The following is an 18,876-nucleotide window of genomic DNA, read 5'->3' on the forward strand; positions in this document are numbered from 1 at the left end:
ATATAGACATCTTTAAGTGATACATTATTTGAATTACTAAATAAAGTCATCTTTTTTTTTTTTTTTTTTTTTTTTTTTATGGACACTACCCTTAAGAAGTAGTCCTTAGAAATAGTGTTTTCACCTTAAGAGAACAGTGTGTGGTCCTTTTATGACCTAGAGGTAAAATATTTCATGTGAACATGTGTCATAAGTCATCTTTCTCTATGCCTTCTCTGCTTGAATTTGACTTTTATTTCCAGATTCAGCTAGATGTTATGGAGTGCCTTCTTCATGGCAAGCACTGATGCTCTGGGAACTTTTATATTCTTAATAGGGTATAGTACCTGGAATAGGAAACCTGGATTTGATTCCTAGTGTTGCCACCAAATAGTAGAATGGGTGTGGCTCAGACATTTAATTAGCTTCATATTTTAGAAAGTAGGTTCATTAATGCCTGCCTCACCAGGTTTAAATAAAATTATGGTTTTTTTTTTCAGTAGCACTAATGTGAGTATTTTTCAAAACCCCCTAGAATTAATAAAGTTAAGGGAAAATAGAGATCCTATCTTAGACCATCAAAGCGATTACCCAGTCAGAACTACCACTGAGGTTTCTGGATTTCCATCTGTTGCTTTCTGCTTTTATATTGGACATGTTCACAGTCATCTTTTCCATTACTTATTTGTGTACATTTACCTAACTTCATATGCCAGGAACATCCAATATGTATATCACTTCTGAATACAATATAAACTTTTAAGTTTGAAAGGAAAGATCATGATGATTTTTCTGGAGTTACTCATTATTCCGTCCCTGGCACCCAACATAGTACCTTGTGGAAATCTCTGTCTTATGAGAATAATTCATTCCAGAAGAAAAAAACAATTAAAGTTAATTCTATCAAAATAGAAAAAAAGTTCATGGGAAGGTTTTGATTAGAGCTTTATCTTGAAAAATAGAACCACAGGTTATGAAAATAAGTTTATATTTGAGCTATTAATAATAAAATTGAGATTGTAATGACACTCTGCTAATTCTTAGGATGAAACTCTGCTAATTCTGTTACAATTAATTGTAACAGAGTGTAGCCATAAACAATTATCTTCAGTTTATGTTTGGCTTTTGCAGCAGGATCATAAAGAGAATTTTTTTCCCTAAAATAGTTTTTTGAATTAATATTCGAAGGCTTCATCAGTTTTGCCCAAGGGGCTTTCTTAATTCAGAATATAATTATTTGACTAATATTCTCTTTGTGAGTATCTGCTATGTCATTATCCTTATTGATTGTTTCTTCAGTTGTTAGCTGGTCTTTAATTGGGCATAACTCTTAATTGTCATGGCTTTGTGTAACATTAGAAAGATTCTCCAACATCATTTTTATCTATATCTAGACAATCTATATTGTCTTAGTCCATGCTGGCTGCTATAACAAATAGCTTAGACTGGATAATTTATAAACAGAAATTTTTTGCTCACAGTTTCAGATGCTGGGAAGTCCAAGATCAAGGCACTGGCAGATTCTGGTGGAGGCTTCTTCCTCACAGATGTCAACTTTGATGTGTCCTCACAGAAGGGCAAAAGGAGTAAACAAGCTCCCATAGGCCCTTTATAAGGGCCCTCAATTAGGTTGTTTTTCCATTGATTTAAAGAAATACCCAAGGCTGGGTAGTTTATAAAGAAAAGAGGTTTAATTGGCTTATGGTTCTGCAGGCTTTACAGGAGGCATGGTGTTGGCATCTGCTCAGCTTCTGGGGAGGCCTCAGGAAGCTTTCAATCATATGGAAAGTGAAGGGGAAACCTGCATATCATGTGGTGAGAAAGTTATAGCAAGAGCAGGAGCAAGAATGAGAACAAGGATGGGATGGTGGGAGGTGCCATATACTTTTAAACAACCAACTTTTAAACAAGGATGTGAACTCACGCATCATGAAGGGGATGGTGTGAAGCCATTCATGAGGGATCTGCCCCCATAATCCAATTACCTCTCACTAAGCCCCACCTCCAACACTGTGGATTGCATTTCAACATGAGATTTGGAGGGGACATCCAAACTACATCAGGCACTCATCCTATTTATGAGAGCAGAGCGCTCCCAAAGGCCCCACCTCCTTAATACCATCACCTCCAGGGTTAGGGTTCAAGAGATGAATTTTGTAGGGACATACATTTAGACCATAGCATATGTCTTATATAAGAATTTTAATTTCAATTTGCAGGTGATTTGTATTTGCATAGAGACTGAAGTGTTTTTTAAAAATCACTGGAGTATAGATATTAGTCTTAAGAGCAAAGGCCCACTTCATTCAGCCATGTAGATTGTGCACTGCAGAACTCCAAGGAATGCTCAAAGGGAAAGATGTGTGAGAAATGATTTAATTTTATTTGTGATTGGTTCATCAGTGATTTTGGTGTTATGATAATGTTTTCCTATGCAAGCATGTAATTACAGGGATGCAGATAATCAATAATGTGGTCATGAGAACTCCCTTTCCCTGCCACTGGTGGTTAATACAAATTGTTGATTGACTGAATATGCTATATCTGCTTTTCCTGTGTCATTTAATATTGAGTTAATGTCTCTAAGAAAATATCCATAAGCAACATTTATGAGACAAATAGAGTAATCACAAACACATAATATAGAATTTTTAGGCACTGGCTCTGCTTAAGACATGTGCTGCACCAGGCACTGCAAGGTATACAAGCATACATTAGTCGTGGTCAGTTGTGAGACTTACACATCCAAGGGGTGATGAACAGTAATCGCTAAAACACAGTGTTGATTTTCTGTAATAAACACACCAACATTTAGATATTCAAAAGACTGTTGTACCTTTTGATGCTTCAGGAACCTTCATTTATTTATTCATTTATTCCATTCAAGAAATATTTTGAGGACCTACTGTAGGTGATAAGCATTAATCTAAGTACTGGATATGCAGTAGTGAACACGTAGCACTAATGAAATATCTAGTCAGAGGGGATAGATGATAAAACAACAGATTGATAAACAAGAAAAATAGCAGATAGTGAGAATTTAAATTATGTAGGATAAGAACATGATGTGTCAGGACCACTTTAGTTGGAGCAGTCAAAGATGACTTATTTGAGCAGGGGATGTGGAAGCTGATCAGCCATGTGCCAATGAGGGGAGAGCATCCCAGACAGGGCAGTTAGAGCTTGGTGTGCTTCAGGAGCGCCAAGGATGCTGGCATGGGTGAGAGGAACCTATTTGTAGGGGATTACAAGAGCTCAGGTTTTATTCTCAGTTCCATGAAAAGCCAAGTAGGATAGCTAAGATGTTGACATACTTTGCTAAAAGTTTACTGTGGCTGCTGTGTGGAGAATGGGATTGCAAGGGGGTAAGTATAGGATCAGAGAGAACGGTTAGGGGACTATGGCAACAATCCAACTGAGAGATGGTGGGGTTTGGACCAGGGTGGTAGTAATGGAGATAGAAATAAATAAGCAGATTGGGATATAGTTTTTTGGAAGTCAGATTGACAGAACTTGACTGCGCAACTGAATATGAGAGTTGAAGGAAATAGAAATTTAGAGTAATTCCTACGTGTTTGGTTGGACTAACAGTGGAAGTGATGGTCTTCCATATGTGGGAAAACTGGCAGGGAGTAAGATGAAGCAAGGTGAGATGGGTAGGGTCTTAGGAATTCTGTTTTCACCATTTTAAGTTGTCTAGATATCCACGTGGAGTTGTCAAGTAGGCAGTTTAATTTAAAATTCAAAAGAAGATCTCCATTTCCCATTGAGAAGATAAGAAATAAGTTGGGGCTAAGTTTTAGGTTTGTGGCTGAAATGGTTAAAATGTCTATTTTTATATTGATTTAACACTTCAGTAACATGTCCATATTTGAAATCACATCGGATATGTTAACTTAGACATACTGCTTTTTTCCTGTCTTATCTTTTCCAAAACAGTTTTATTTGAAAGCTTCCTATGCATTGTTGGCAGCTTCACATGCATTTTTAGCATCAGTGTCTTTGGCACTATTAGTGCAATTCTGGGGGCTACATAAGCAAATCCCACAGTGTGTCACTTTCACTTCTAAGGTTTTGAGATACTGAATTATTTTAATTAATGTATGTTGTCCTCACTGGAAATTTTGTCCTAAGTCACAGCATGCATCCAATAAACATTGGGACAATTATATGTTTTTAAAAATCTATGTAGGTATACGCTTGTGATTTGTACAATACACTTACCTACCACATTGCTTTCATGCTTCTTCAAATTTGTAATACCTCTTTATTAGGAAGTCAGTCAATTCATAAGGCCTGTGAGGTTGTTTTCCTTTAAATTACTCATTGGATATTTTTAAATTTATTTTTTAATTGATAAGAATTTTATGTATTTAAGGTGTACAGCACGATGCTTTGGTGTATGTATACATTGTGGAATGGCTAAGTCAAGCTAATTTGTATATGCATTGCTTCATACTTATCTTTTAATACTTATCTAAAAAAGATAATACTTATCTTTTTTCATACTTATCTTTTAAGAACCCTTAAAATCTTCTCTTTCAGCAATATTTAAATATACATTATTATTAACTATAGTCACCATATTTACAATGGATCTTTTAAACTTATTTCTCCTAAACTTTTTGAAGACTTTTATAACTGTATCCAACTCTTGAAATTATAAGGGAGGTAGCATTTTTATCTTTTCATTTTGACCCGTTACATTCTAGATGGGGTATCATTTCAGAGTAACGTATATTTAACAAATAATACATCATTGTTCAAAATGAAATAATTAGGGGAACATCCCGTAAATGAAAGACTTAGCAAAGACTCAGAAATAAGACAGTGTGTTCTTTTTAAACTCTTTTGTTTTCACTTAATTAATTCATATCATACATATCAGTACACATAATCATGTTTTAATGTCTGCCTAGTGTTCTCTTGTATAAATGTGCCATGATGTATTTAGTCAGCCTTCTACTGGTGATATTAGGTTGCTTCTTATCTTTGCTATGAGAGCAAACAGTACTTACTATATACAGTAAATACCCTTGTATTTCCTTTGTCACATATGTAAAATATCTGGAACAAAGGGTAGATACATTTAACATTTGTTAGATATTGCCTACTTGGTCCTCCAAAGAAGTAATATCAATTTTTTTTTTTTTTTTTTTGAGACGGAGTCTCGCTCTGTCGCCCAGGCTGGAGTGCAGTGGAGCGATCTCAGCTCACTGCAAGCTCCGCCTCCCGGGTTCACGCCATTCTCCTGCCTCAGCTTCCCGAGTAGCTGGGACTACAGGCGCCCACCACCACACCCGGCTAATTTTTTTGTATTTCTAGTAGAGACGGGGTTTCACTGTGTTCGCCAGGATGGTCTCGATCTCCTGACCTCGTGATCCACCCGCCTTGGCCTCCCAAAGTGCTGGGATTACAGGCGTGAGCCACCGCGCCCAGCTGAAGTAATATCAATTGTTATTACAACCAAAAACATTGGAAAGTGACTACATCCCTATACTATCTCCAAAATAGTACATAGTCTAACTTTTTTATCCTGGCCTTTTGTTTGGTATAAACAGTCAATTATGTCATTGGAGATTTGAGATTACATTGTTTTTTGTATAGGCAAATTATTTGAAATATCCTCAGTTATAGCAAGTTTTTATCTTTTGAAGGTAAGTTTGAGTTTTCAAAAGGGTCATGTCTTATCAGAAGATAGAGAATTAAGTTAGCTGTTACCATAGATTTTTTTTTTGTTTTTGTTTTATTTGTTCATTTTGGGAAGAGTTAGTGAGAAACAAGGTCTAATTTTTAGATAAAATTAGTATTTTTATTTGGATTATAAATTGTTTCAGAAGTGTTTCAAAAGAAGAGTTCCAAAAATGTCTAGAGTAATGACACCATTAATTGGTGTAAGATTACAGCGTTCTAAGAGGCATTATTTGAATTGAACAACATGCTTTGGATTGTGTATGATCTGGTATGTTTGTTTTAAAAAGTGACCTACTGTGACGGCTTTAGCTCAAATAAGTTGCTTTCATAGGAGGGTACATTAAAAACATAAATGCCTTCAGTTTTCTTGGACTGCATTTTTAAACTTAGATAAAGCCTACTTTAAAACAGTCATAGATAATCTAGAAAAATAGATCCTTTTTTACCATTATTAAACCAACATTATTGGGATAATATTTACAGAAGTCTGATTTTTCTATACAAGATTAAATTATTTGTCTCTTTCATTACTCCTTCTAAACTTATCTACTTTTGCAATATAGATATAACTATCTAAAATAGGCATAGTAGCAAGCCAAATTTAGACAAATATTTGTTTTAGTTTTCAAATATTTAACTTCAGAACAAGATATGTGTTTTAAACATCAAATTAATGTACATATTTATATTTTCATAAAACTATTGGCAAATTTAGTGTCTTTTACTTTTTAATGTAAGCTAATTTTGAGAGAAGCAGACTTAATGCTTGCTATGCTGCAATCAGATATATAAAATTATGTATATAGAAGTCAGCCTCTATTAAGATGTTCATTAAAGCAATTGTCCTCTATTGTTTTCCAAAATAAAATTGTCTTCTTGTTTTTGAGAGAGAGTCTCACTTTGTCACCCAGGCTGAAGTGCAGTGGTGCAGTGGTGTGATCATACCTCACTACAGCCTCGAACTCCTGGGCTGAAGCAACCCTCCTGCCTCAGTCTCCCGAGTAGTTAGGGTCATAGGCACATGCTGTCATGCCCAGCTAATTTTTAAATTTTTTCTAGAGACAGGGTCTCACTTGGTTTCCCAGGTTGGTCTCTAACTCCTGGCCTCATGCAATCCTCCCACCTCAGCCTCCCAAGATGGTGGAATTACAGGTGTGAACCACTGTTCCTGGCCAAAATAATATGTCTTAAGTAAACCATCTTGTTTTTATTTTCTATGACATATCAAATTATTGTCTCGTCAGTTTACCATGAGAAGATGTTTAGGAGCTTTCAGGCATAGCACCCTTTCTCTTCAAGTATCTAATGTGTCTGCACGTTCTGTTCTGCAGAGAAATGGTCAATGCTTGGTTTGCTGAGAGAGTTCACACCATCCCTGTGTGCAAGGAAGGTATCAGAGGCCACACGGAATCTTGCTCTTGTCCCTTGCAGCAGAGCCCTCGTGCAGATAACAGTGCCCCTGGAACACCAACGAGGAAAATCTCTGCCTCTGAATTTGACCGGCCTCTTAGACCCATTGTTGTCAAGGATTCTGAGGGAACTGTGAGCTTCCTCTCTGACTCAGAAAAGAAGGAACAGATGCCTCTAACCCCTCCAAGGTTTGATCATGATGAAGGGGACCAGTGCTCAAGACTCTTGGAATTAGTGAAGGATATTTCTAGCCATTTGGATGTCACAGCCTTATGTCACAAAATTTTCTTACATATCCATGGACTCATCTCCGCTGACCGCTATTCCCTGTTCCTTGTCTGTGAAGACAGCTCCAACGACAAGTTTCTTATCAGCCGCCTCTTTGATGTTGCTGAAGGTTCAACACTGGAAGAAGCTTCAAATAACTGTATCCGCTTAGAATGGAACAAAGGCATTGTGGGACATGTAGCAGCACTTGGTGAGCCCTTGAACATCAAAGATGCATATGAGGTAAACAGGGGACCCTGAGAGCAGGACAGGTGCCGGGGAGGGTACTATGGCTGGGGCATTGGATAGCAATCATGAATGGTGGGGGTATTTGAAACTGAGATGTAATAATTTGCATACTTATTTAAAACTGGAATGTAGGCTAAGAATTTTCCCATCTTTAATTGCCAGAGTTTCTTCACTGGTGGTTCAGCTGAGGACATGAGCCTTAAGGAAATCTCATCTTGTTTTTCTCCTTAATGATAATTTAATATAGCTCATCTCATGGTTATATTCTCCCATCTTTTTATCTGATCACTATGCATATCCCCATCTATGTTATCCCCACATGAACCTCTTAGAATTTTCCTGAGATTCTAAAATGATAGGTGCAAAAACAACAACAAAAAGAACTTACAGTCTCTTTTCATTCATTCATCCAATTAATCATATTCATTCAAAGTCCCATTGATACCAAAGTCTGGTTTTCTTTCCCTCTATCCTCTCTTTCATTTTTTAAACAGATAAACTTACAGATATCTTCAAAAAAGTGGAAATTTTTGCTCTAAAAGTTTTCAATGGAAAGATTTGTTATTTCTTCGCCTTTTGCTATACTTATGCACAAGTCTTTAATTAAGGGCTTAAAGGTTACACTGTAAGATTCTTCAAATTTCCCATTTAAAATAATCCCTTTTATTAATGGAATTTTAGTTTTAAAACCAAACGTCTTAACTGAATGGCACTTTATATGTTTATGAGGTATCTTACAGCATCTTGATAGAACAATTGTTCTAGCTTTCTACTGTGTGGTACGCTATAAAGATTCAGTAGTAATTCTGGCTCAATTCATTTAATTCAGAGAGTCATAGCTGTTTTATTGTGTTCCTGGTGCCTTATAGTGCCTGGCATATAGGGCTTACTAAATATTGGTTGAATTAAAATAATAGTACATGCAATAGATAAATAGCATAGAGAGTAGGTCATAACAGATGCCAAGAAAAATGTGATAAGGTTCAGAGAAGCAGGATAGGACATCTAGTGGGAAAGATGGAGGAAGATTTTTTTTTTTGGAGATGGAGTCTCACTCTGCTACCCAGGCTAGAGTGCAGTGATGCAATCTCGACTCACTACAACCTTTGCCTCCCAGATTCAAGCGATTGTCCTATCTCAGCCTCCCGAGTAGCTGGGATTACAGACACCTGCCACCACGCCCGGTTAATTTTTGTATTTTTAGTAGAGATGGAGTTTCACCATGTTGGCCAGGCTGGTCTCGAACTCCTGACCTCAGGTGATCCTCCCGTCTCAGCCTCCCAAAGTGCTGGGATTACAGGCATGAGCCACCGCACCCGGCCAGAGGAAGATTTCTCTGAGGGAGCAATGTATGATACAGATCCTGGAAAATTTGAATAAATTGAATAAATTGAGATTTGTGCATGGTGAGATCCAGAGGTAAAGAGAAGTTAGAAGAGATAGGAAAGTAGGACCATGTAAGTGTGTAGATAAGAATCTGGACATGAAGGAGCTGTGGGAGCACAGCCAGGAAATTACTGAGATCTTGAATGCCAAGCTGAGGAATATATATTTGGTTTAGAAACATGAGGAGTAACTGAAGATGTTTTGAAAGGGGAACGAGTGTGATTTAAATTGTGCTTTGGAAGGATTAATTTTACAGTAGTCATAAAATGAATTAGAGGGGGAAATGCTACAAGTTGGGAGGATAGAAGATTATCTTAATAGTCTAAGTATGAGGAAGTAAGGACCTTAACAAGAACCCTGACCTTAAAGATCAAAAGGAAGGAATGGATTTCAGATGAAGAAGTATTAGGTTGGTGCAAAAGTAATTGCCATTACTTTTAATGGCAAAACCATGATTACTTTTGCACCAACCTAATAGAATCTGCTGAACTTGGCAGCTAATAGGAGATGCAAGTGAAGGGGAAAGAGGAATTGAAGATGACCAGGTTTTGAAGTTCGGTAAATGAATAATGGTACTACTAGTGAGTAACACCGAAGGCCGGGATTTGGGGTGTGATAGTTCATCATAAGTCCTGAAATGTTTCTTCAGAATCCATTCTGTATAAGCAATGCATTCAATTTTGATTCTCTTGGAAAAATTTACTAGTCTTCATAGAATATCTCCATGACCTCTTTGAGCTCCATAGTAACTTCACACTGTAGCGGATTCCAAGAAGGGTATTAAGGACACAGCTGAAGGATTGCTGCCAAGTTTGCAGAATCCCCTTCCTGTCTTAAGTGACAGCTGGGTATCCACTTTTCAATGGCACTATGGTCCCATGAGTACAGTAGGATCGTAAATATTCTCCAGCTTTGTTGAGAAAGCCTTTATTTGTCTTCATGGTCCTAAATGTCTCCAGCCCTGCGAATTCGTCACTTACATGCATTTTATTTAATCTGCCTACCATCTTCAAAGTTTTGACAATATCTTTTCTGTTTGGCATTTGATAATGATTTAATTCTTGTACTATTGTTTAAAACAGCTAATGTCCTTGATTTGCATGGCTCCTGGGGTGATGCCTCTTAGCCTGTGGATTTCTCATGTTGCTACTTCAGCTTTGGTACCCTTGATCTGTATTTATGGTAGCCTTGCAGGAGTTATTTCATGTCCCAAGAATTTCATTAGAACTTGTGGAGGTTGGTGTGTGATCTAATTTACATTGCGATCTAATTTATATTGGTATTAGCAGTGGAAGTCAGTTGGCTAATGGATAATTTATTACTAAGCACCATCCATAATTTGAATAATTAAAATACTGTGTTTTTTGAAAGTAGTCAGGATATGAAAATATATTCTAATGTTTTCTGAGTCCTAGCTCTTTAAGCATGCATCTGTAAAAATGACACTGTATGGCAGTATTTCTTAAGCTTATTTGACCATAGACCACTTTAAAGGATGTAATGTCACCGTGGGAAACCAAGAGAGGTGTCTGTGAAACAGAATAACACTCAGATTGATGCTGAGAATTTTTTTAAAAGTCTCATAAAGTTAATTATAAGAAATGACCTATATTTAGTTCACTTTTGAAACTTTGTAACAGAAAATGATATTAAGTGTTATAAATTTGAAAAATTCTATTGTTTTATTAGTGATAAGATAACATATTCATATATTTAAAATACAAGACAAGATCCACTACTCAGACCAGTGATTCTCATGTAGACCATAAATACCAATGAAAAGATTAGTTGGTAAATGCTACATGTACATTGATGTTCAGTCACAAATGGTCTCATGCATCAGCCCACCATCATGCAACTACCCTGAATGTGCCACACCATATATGTATGTATTTATTTAGTTAGTTATTTTAAGCCGAAGTCTCACTGTGTTGCTCAGGTTGGAGTCCTGGATTAGGTGATCCACTCACTTCAACTGCACGAGAAGTGGGCTATGGTCCTGAGTAGGTGGGACTACAGGTGCACGCCACTGCAACCGGCTTGGCACGGCATTTATGAATAACAAGGAGATATTAACACATTTATTAATAAAATATTCACACTTATACTAAGAAGCTATTAATAGTAAGATATATAATCAGAACTACTAAATAAATGTGCTTGGTATTTTCCTTTTATAGGAAAACCAGATAACATCCAGTAACTACACAGGATTGCCCTGAACCCCGTTCCATGTCCCAAGGAAGTCTTAAACCTTCCCATGATTTCTATGCCTTAAGGATTTACATTGTCAAAACATCTCTCCTTCTCCCAAGTCAAAACTCAGACTCATGTGCTGTTTCCACTCCAGGACAGACACTCCATGTGAACCATGATTTCTAGAGAGAAAACTTGGAGGGTCTTAGGGAAGGGTCAAATTGCCACTTATGTGGCTTTGACTGTATAGCTATTATTCCTTCCTTCCCCACTTCATCTTTCCCTTTCATTTTTTTTTTTTTTTTCTCCAGAGAAACAAATTTTCAGCTTCTCTCACCATGCAGGACTCACTTTCTACTTCAACTATTTATCAATATATTTTTCTAAAGAAATACAAACTGTTTCAACTGAATTTCAGATGATTATTTCCAGATGAATTTTAGAAGAAAAAGAAAACCCCTAGCAATTGTTGTAATTTAGACAAACCTCCTAATCGAGGTGTAACGGTGCCACTGGAAACACAGTTTGGGAACTGCTGTGTCTATGCTTGTTCAATGTTTCAGGCATTGTCTTAAAAATTCCACTCTGTGGAAGAAAACCAGCCTTATAATTTGTCAAGTCATCTGTGTTGTTTCCTTTTTTAAATTTTCTGTTATTTTTATTTTGGTGTAATTTTAAACTCACAGAAAAGTTGCAAGACCATATAAGAAACTGCCATATACCCTTTACCCAGATTCTCCAGTTATTTTTTTCCCCCATTTGCTTTATCGTTTCCTCTCTTCCGCTCAATAATGCATATAAGTAATACAATGCTCATTATTTCTGAATGATTTAATAAGCTAAAGATATGTTTTTACTAAATAGTTCAGTGTATATTTTCTAATAAGAATATTCTCTAAACCATCCATAATAAAATTATCAAAATCAGGAAATTTTATATTGATACAATACTATTATCTAATCTGATACAAGACTATTAGCAGTCCACAGTCAAAATTTCATCAGTTGTCCCATTCCATTAATAAGCTTTAGAGTTATTTTCCCCCAATCCAGGATATTATTCAGGATCCCATATTGCACATAGTTGTAATGTCTCTTTAGTCTCCTCTCCGTTTGAAACAGTTTCTCAGCATTTCTTTATCTTTTTAAATTTAGACATTGTTGAAGGGTACAGGCCTGTTATTTTGTAGAATGTCCTTCACAAATAGATTCAAGCTAGGCCCTTTTAGCTGGCATACCATATATGTTAATATTGACACCTTAACTAAGCAACAACTAATTAATTCTCCTGTTCTTTGACACTGCAACCCAATTCAACCCAATTCAGTTCTGATTCTTAACTTCATGGAGTTAGCACTGACCCTACATGTTAAGGGCTCAATCCCACAAGCCTGCCCCAGCTTTAGACGTCAGCCACAAGTGGGATCCCTAGGCTGCCACACTTCTTCCAGACTGACTACCAATTCAAGGGTTCTAGTGACCCCCACTTAGGTTCAGTAATTAGATAGAATGACTCACAGAACTCAAGAAAGCACTACACTTATGACTACAGTTTTATTAAAAGGTTACATACAACTCAGGAGCAGCCAAATGGAAGAGATGCATAGAGCAAGGTATGGGAGGTGGTGGCGGGTGGGGTAGTGCGCAGAGCTTCTGTGCCTTCTCCAGAATGCCAGCATCCCAGCACATCAGTATGTTCACCACCCTGGAAGCTCCCCTAAACCTCCTTGTTCTGAACTTTTTAATTGAGGCTTTATTATGTAGGTGTAATTGATTATATTACTGGTCATTGGTGAGTGAATTCAATCTCCAGCCGGTCTCCCCTCTCTAGAGGTTGGGAGTGGGACTGGAAGTTTTAAACCTCTAATCACAAGGTTGGGTTTTCTGGTTCCCACTCCTAATCCTGAAGCCTTCTAGGGCTCACCTCATTAGTGTGAATTCAGGTATGGTTGAAAAGGGCTTGTTGCAAATATGGAATTACACTGGTATCACTCAAGAAATTCCGTGGCCTTTAGGAGGTCTGTGTCAGGAACTGGGAACAAAGATCAGAAACATGTTTAATTATACCACACACCTTCTTAATGTATCTTATAAGGAGGCATATTTATGTGACGTAAGTGTTGATGATGTTAAATTTGATAACTTTTTAAAAGTGATATCCACCAGGTTTCTCTGATAGTTTTTCCCATTGTAATTAATAAGTATCATACGGGCAGATGCTTTGAGACTGTGTAAATACTGTGTTCATCAACAACCTACTGACCAGTTTTAGCATCCACTGATTTTCCAACCCCATCATACCTCTTATATTTGTTAGCTGAAATTCTAATGTAAGGGAGAGTTTTGCCTTCTCCTTCATTCATGCATTCACATCATTATGAACTCATGGTTTAATATTTTATTTAGTCAATTATATTTTTATTATCTTTATGCTGATGCTCCAATTATAACAAATTTGCTGAGTCCTGTGTATTTTTGTTATGTCCTCATTACTTTTGGGGCATTTTTTTCACTTTCTGGCTAATCAGAATGTTTGAGGCCTATCTTACACTTTCCCTGCCGTAGCCCTAGAATCATTCTTTTTTCCCAAGAAGCCCTGATTTCTTTTAGTGGGGGGAATGGTATTAAGAAACCAAAATTAAGGCACTAGATGCGCTCATTTCTGCTGGTATATTAGCAGACAGAGCTAGGAAAATAACATATAAATATACATATACATCTATATTGTATTTATTTATCTATCTACTTATTATAGTAAAAACAATTGAATTCATACTGATACTTCCAATTTCATCTGATAACTAAAGATGCACTATTTTTCTTCTTTTTTTCTTCTGTTGGGTGTTTCGTTCTCCAAAAATGAAAGACTAGGCTTCCTTATTCTTTATATATATATGTGTGTGTGTATATATATATGTGTGTATATATATACACACTCATGTGTTCAAGCCACGTTTCTAGCTCTTTCTAGATTTTAGTATCTTTGTCTTTAGACTACAGAATTTCCTTTCGCACTTCTTGTAGTACATACAGTGCTGACAAATACTGTCAGTTTTAGTTTATATGAAAATGCCTTCATTTTTCCTATATTCTTGAAGGATATTTTCACTGGATAAATGAACCACTATCAGTTGATAGTAGTTTTCTTTCAATATTTTAAAAAAGAGTTTTCTCATTTTTTCCTTGTCTTCATTTTTCTCAGGAGAGGTCAGCCATCCTTTGTATCGTTTTCAACTTATATGTTTCACCCTACATATCATTTTCACACCATGTGCGTAAGCTTAAGGTTTTCATCAATTTGGGAAATTTTTCTTTATAAATCTTTAAATATTTTTCAGCTTCGTTATCTTTGGGACCCCAAATTGTGTGTGTGTGTGTGTTTGTGTGTGTATACTTGATAGGATACTTTTTAGGATACTTGATAGTATCCTAAAAAACACTGAAACTTTGTTAATGTTTTATGGTTTGTTTTCTTTTTCCTTTCAATCCTTCTGTTGATCAACTTTCTGTTGATCTGTCTTCAGGATCACTGACTCTTCAGCTGTTTTCAGTGGGCTGTTAAATGTATTAATGAACTTGGTGTTTTATACACTATACTTTTCAGTTCTAGATTTTTCATTTGACTATTTTAATAGTTTTTTCTTTCCTTGAAGAGATTCCCATCTCTGCAAATAAGTTACTACTATATTTTTCTTTAAATCCCTGCATTAATTTTTAATAGCTGCTTTAACGTCCTTATTTGTGAAGTCCAACATGTGAATCATCTTGGGGTCATTTTTTATTGACTACTTTTTCTCTTTACTATGGGTTTCATTTTCCTGTTTCTTTACATATGTGGTGATTTTTGTATTGTCTGCTGGTCATAGTCTGTTTCACTACATTTGGATTATATCCTCTTCCTTTAAAAAAGGGATGAGATTTGTTCGGGCAGGCAGTGAAATTACTGGCAGATTATTTTGATCCTGTCAGGCTTGGTCTTATTATTTGTTAGAGTGGATCTATTCTAGTTTTGAATTTAGTCTTAGGGAATACCCACAACTATATGGTATAGTCCTTACTCCTAAGGAGTGGTCTTTCCCTGTCTCAATGCCTGAGCTGCTGAATGAATTCTCTACTCTGGCTGGGCTGGAACTCCATTGTCTCCAAACACTTCACTAATTGATGTCACATTCAGTTTTTAGCCTTCAGCAGGTAATTTTTGCTAGTCCTTTAGGGTTTTTGCGCTATACCTGCCCAAAGTGACTAGAAACTCAGTATCTTTTGGTCACCGCTTCCAAACCATCTTCCTTCCAACCCCCCAGCACAGCCCCTGTGCTTTACACTTTCCAACCACTTCAGAAGTTTGGAGCTCCATTCAGTTCTGTTTCAAAGTGTTGCTCTCATTGGGTAGCACCTGCCTTCTCTAAAGCAGGAAAATGCCCTCAGGCAGAAAGCTAGAATGTTGAATGGCAATGACGTATGTTGTCTTTCTCTTTGCTCTGCCCATGGCTTTGTTGTCTTGTATTTTGTCTAGTCTTATAGTTGTCTTCAGCAGGAAGGCATTCTGGTACCTGATACTTTGTTATGGCAAGTGGACATCCAAGGCTTGTGTTCTTTCATACTGTCATGTTCTTATAAACAAATGGTGAAGGAATAATCACAATGATTGTAGTGTTCCATTTTTTTCTTTGGTGTTTACTGCACCTAGAGGGGTTAGAACTCCTTTACGTATATTGTCTTTGCACTGAGTACATTATTATTAAAGGAAAACTCCTTGAGATGTCAGGAGTTTGGAACTTCACCTCAAATGAAATTTGAAGGATGTATTTATTCCCACCCACTTCACTGGAGAGTGAAATTCAGAACTGCTGTTGATTTTAAACTAACAGTAGGCACAAAAATGATGTGAAAGTCCTACTAAATTTAATCTGTCAAACTCTACTGCTTTGATTAGGTAGTTGGGTTAAATCTGCTTTATAAATTGTCTCATAATTCAAATGTTTATTAACAAAGTAAAACTGAGGATGTATTTTTATTCATGTTTTACTTATTGGTTTGTAAAACAATTCACTATATGTCAATAATTTTTCACTTCTTTAATTCATCAACATCATTATCTTGTCTGCTTTCTTTAGACAATATCTAAAGACAAAATAAGAATTTTATTAGGAAGGTTCAGCTAAGGATTTTCTTTGCATCTCAATTCATATAACTTTGAGCATGTTTGCAGAAAAAGCAAAAATGTAGTAGTGTTTATAATATAAAATATTTATGCTGATTTTTCACCATTTTATAACTTTTCTTTTGAAATTATCTTTAAGCTAAGTTGGGCCCTCTCAGGAGAATATTGGCCTCATTTCTGACCCCAATTGATGGAATCTAGTGTAATCACTTACTTCATTCACGGCTTTACTGTGACTAATTTATTTTTTATTTTTTAAAAAAGAAATGACCTTCAAAGCTCATCAGAAGATGAGCTTTTCCAGTGTAGATATTCCATATTCTCTGAAGGGAATTCCAACTGCGTAGTTTTTGGAGCAGTGATGCTATTATTAGATTGAGTATGTAACTCCCCAAGGCTATCGCTTTGAAGGGAACAGCACTCATTCAGATGTTTATGTCCTGGAATGCTTGTTTCCATTCCACTCTTACCTCATGTTAGTTGTAGCTATTGATTTCCTCTACTTCGGTTTTCCCTTTACTGACAAGATTTGCTTTAAACTATATGGTAAGGTAAAAATGATATCATTTGATAACCATGGTATTATTTGTTAATGAATTCCTTCATTGATTTAACACATGCTTTTGATTAAGTTCCTGTGCTAGGAATACAGTAATGAACAAAAAACAAGAAAAAGAAAAAACCCTTTTAGAGTTTACAGCCTAATTTTAGATCTTCCCAATCTAAAGTGTAATGGACAATTAAACTTTACCTTTATTTCTTTAATTCATACTTAGAAATTTAACACCTCAAAAATCCTTTAGATCACTTGGACTCAGGAAGGGGAACATCACACACCGGGGCCTATCATGGAGAGGGGGGAGGGGGGAGGGATTGCATTGGGAGTTATACCTGATGTAAATGACGAGTTGATGGGTGCAGCACACCAACATGGCACAAGTATACATATGTAACAAACCTGCACGTTATGCACATGTACCCTACAACTTAAAGTATAATAATAATAAATAAATTAATAAAAAAAAATCCTTTATGATTATTGGATGTGTATAATGTGCCTTGTAAAAGGGGAAATTCAAAAGATTAAAGGATTGTTTACAATCTGACTCAATCAGATTGTGTGTATATATATATATGTATAATTTAAATTCTTATGAATACTTGAGATAGAAGTACTGAGGAACTGTAAAACAGCCTTTACAAGGGAAGTAAAGTCATTTATTGAAAAGGTTGTTCTGGAGGCACAATAGAATCAGGTTGTGAGATGATATTACAGAGGTGGAGAGATGCCACTTTTTCCTGAATTTAAGTACAGCTATCTAAAGTGGTTAATATTTTGAATTTTCTTTATTTCTGAACCTTTGTTCGAGTCTGTATTTTTTTCTCTTAAACACTAGCTGCTTATAAAAAAGCTCAACAACTTAAATGTATCTTTGTCAAATATAATATGTCCTTACATGATGATGCCTTTCACAACAATAAAATTGTTACTCGGAGTAACAAGGTAAGTCCAAGGTTAGATTTCTCTAATCTAATAAATCAGAAAAATCAAATCAATCTTTGAACAGGTCAGTCATTAAATTGAATTTCTTTTTCCATACTAGGATCCTCGGTTCAATGCAGAAGTTGACCAAATTACAGGCTACAAGACACAAAGCATTCTTTGTATGCCAATTAAGAATCATAGGGAAGAGGTAAGCCAATTTTCCATTTTATAAAAGGTCATTGGAAATATTTTTCTTTTTGAAAAATATTTTGTATTTACTTTGCATATATATGAAATAATGCTTTAGTGATAAATTATCTATAAAGTTCTTAAATGTTCTGCTTGATATTTTTTAATTTAGATTTTTAGTTACAGGGCCTAATTCTGATTATTACTTTACTATAAATTTTATGCATGTCATATTCTACCTCCTCTCTTCCTGAAGGCCTTATTCTATCTTAAGATATGTAATTATGGCTGTGATTAGAATCAATTCATTGCATATTATGTTTTAGGGGTATGAGTAATATTCATAAATGATCATCCAACTACAGTGGTCATTAACTGATTTCATTCAAATTGAGATTTTGAAAAAATGGAAATCATAGCTAACTAATTATGTAAATTTCAATTTGAAATTTTAACAGGCAAATGAAAATATGTTAGTTTATATTTCACCTAACTAGAAGATTTGGATTCTGTTATCACTGAGTTCCCTCTTCATTTTACACTTACTTGGAAAAAAAGAGTTAATAAATTATCAGTTAAACTGAATATTTCGATTGTGCATTCTCAATCCTGACTATGTATTACAACCAACTGGAAAAGTCTAAAAGATTACCAATTGTATTAATTGGGGTTCTCCACAGAAACAGAATCAATAGGATATATGTAGACATATGAGGGGATTTATTTATGAAAATTAGCTTGTGCAATTATGGAGACCAAGAGGTCCCACAATCCGCCATCTTCAAGCTGGAGAACCAGGAAAGCCTTTGGTGTAATTCAGTCTGAGGCTGAAGATCTGAGAAACTGGGAGGTTTGCTGG

At 35.9% G+C, this 18,876-nt stretch overlaps 1 protein-coding gene across 2 annotated transcripts in view; it reads left to right on the forward strand.

Moving 5' to 3' along the window:
- Window positions 1-18,876, forward strand: part of PDE5A (phosphodiesterase 5A, cGMP-specific) — a 128,829-nt gene that overhangs the window by 14,583 nt on the left and 95,370 nt on the right. For both annotated transcript variants that reach the window (XM_011977595.1, XM_011977596.1), the window contains exons 2-3: window positions 7,005-7,593; window positions 17,947-18,036. In XM_011977595.1, the coding sequence (XP_011832985.1) occupies window positions 7,005-7,593; window positions 17,947-18,036 (679 nt within the window). The remainder of the gene's footprint in view (window positions 1-7,004; window positions 7,594-17,946; window positions 18,037-18,876) is intronic.

This window comes from Mandrillus leucophaeus, unplaced genomic scaffold (assembly GCF_000951045.1).
Source record: "Mandrillus leucophaeus isolate KB7577 unplaced genomic scaffold, Mleu.le_1.0 Scaffold181, whole genome shotgun sequence".
Lineage (NCBI taxonomy): Eukaryota > Metazoa > Chordata > Mammalia > Primates > Cercopithecidae > Mandrillus > Mandrillus leucophaeus.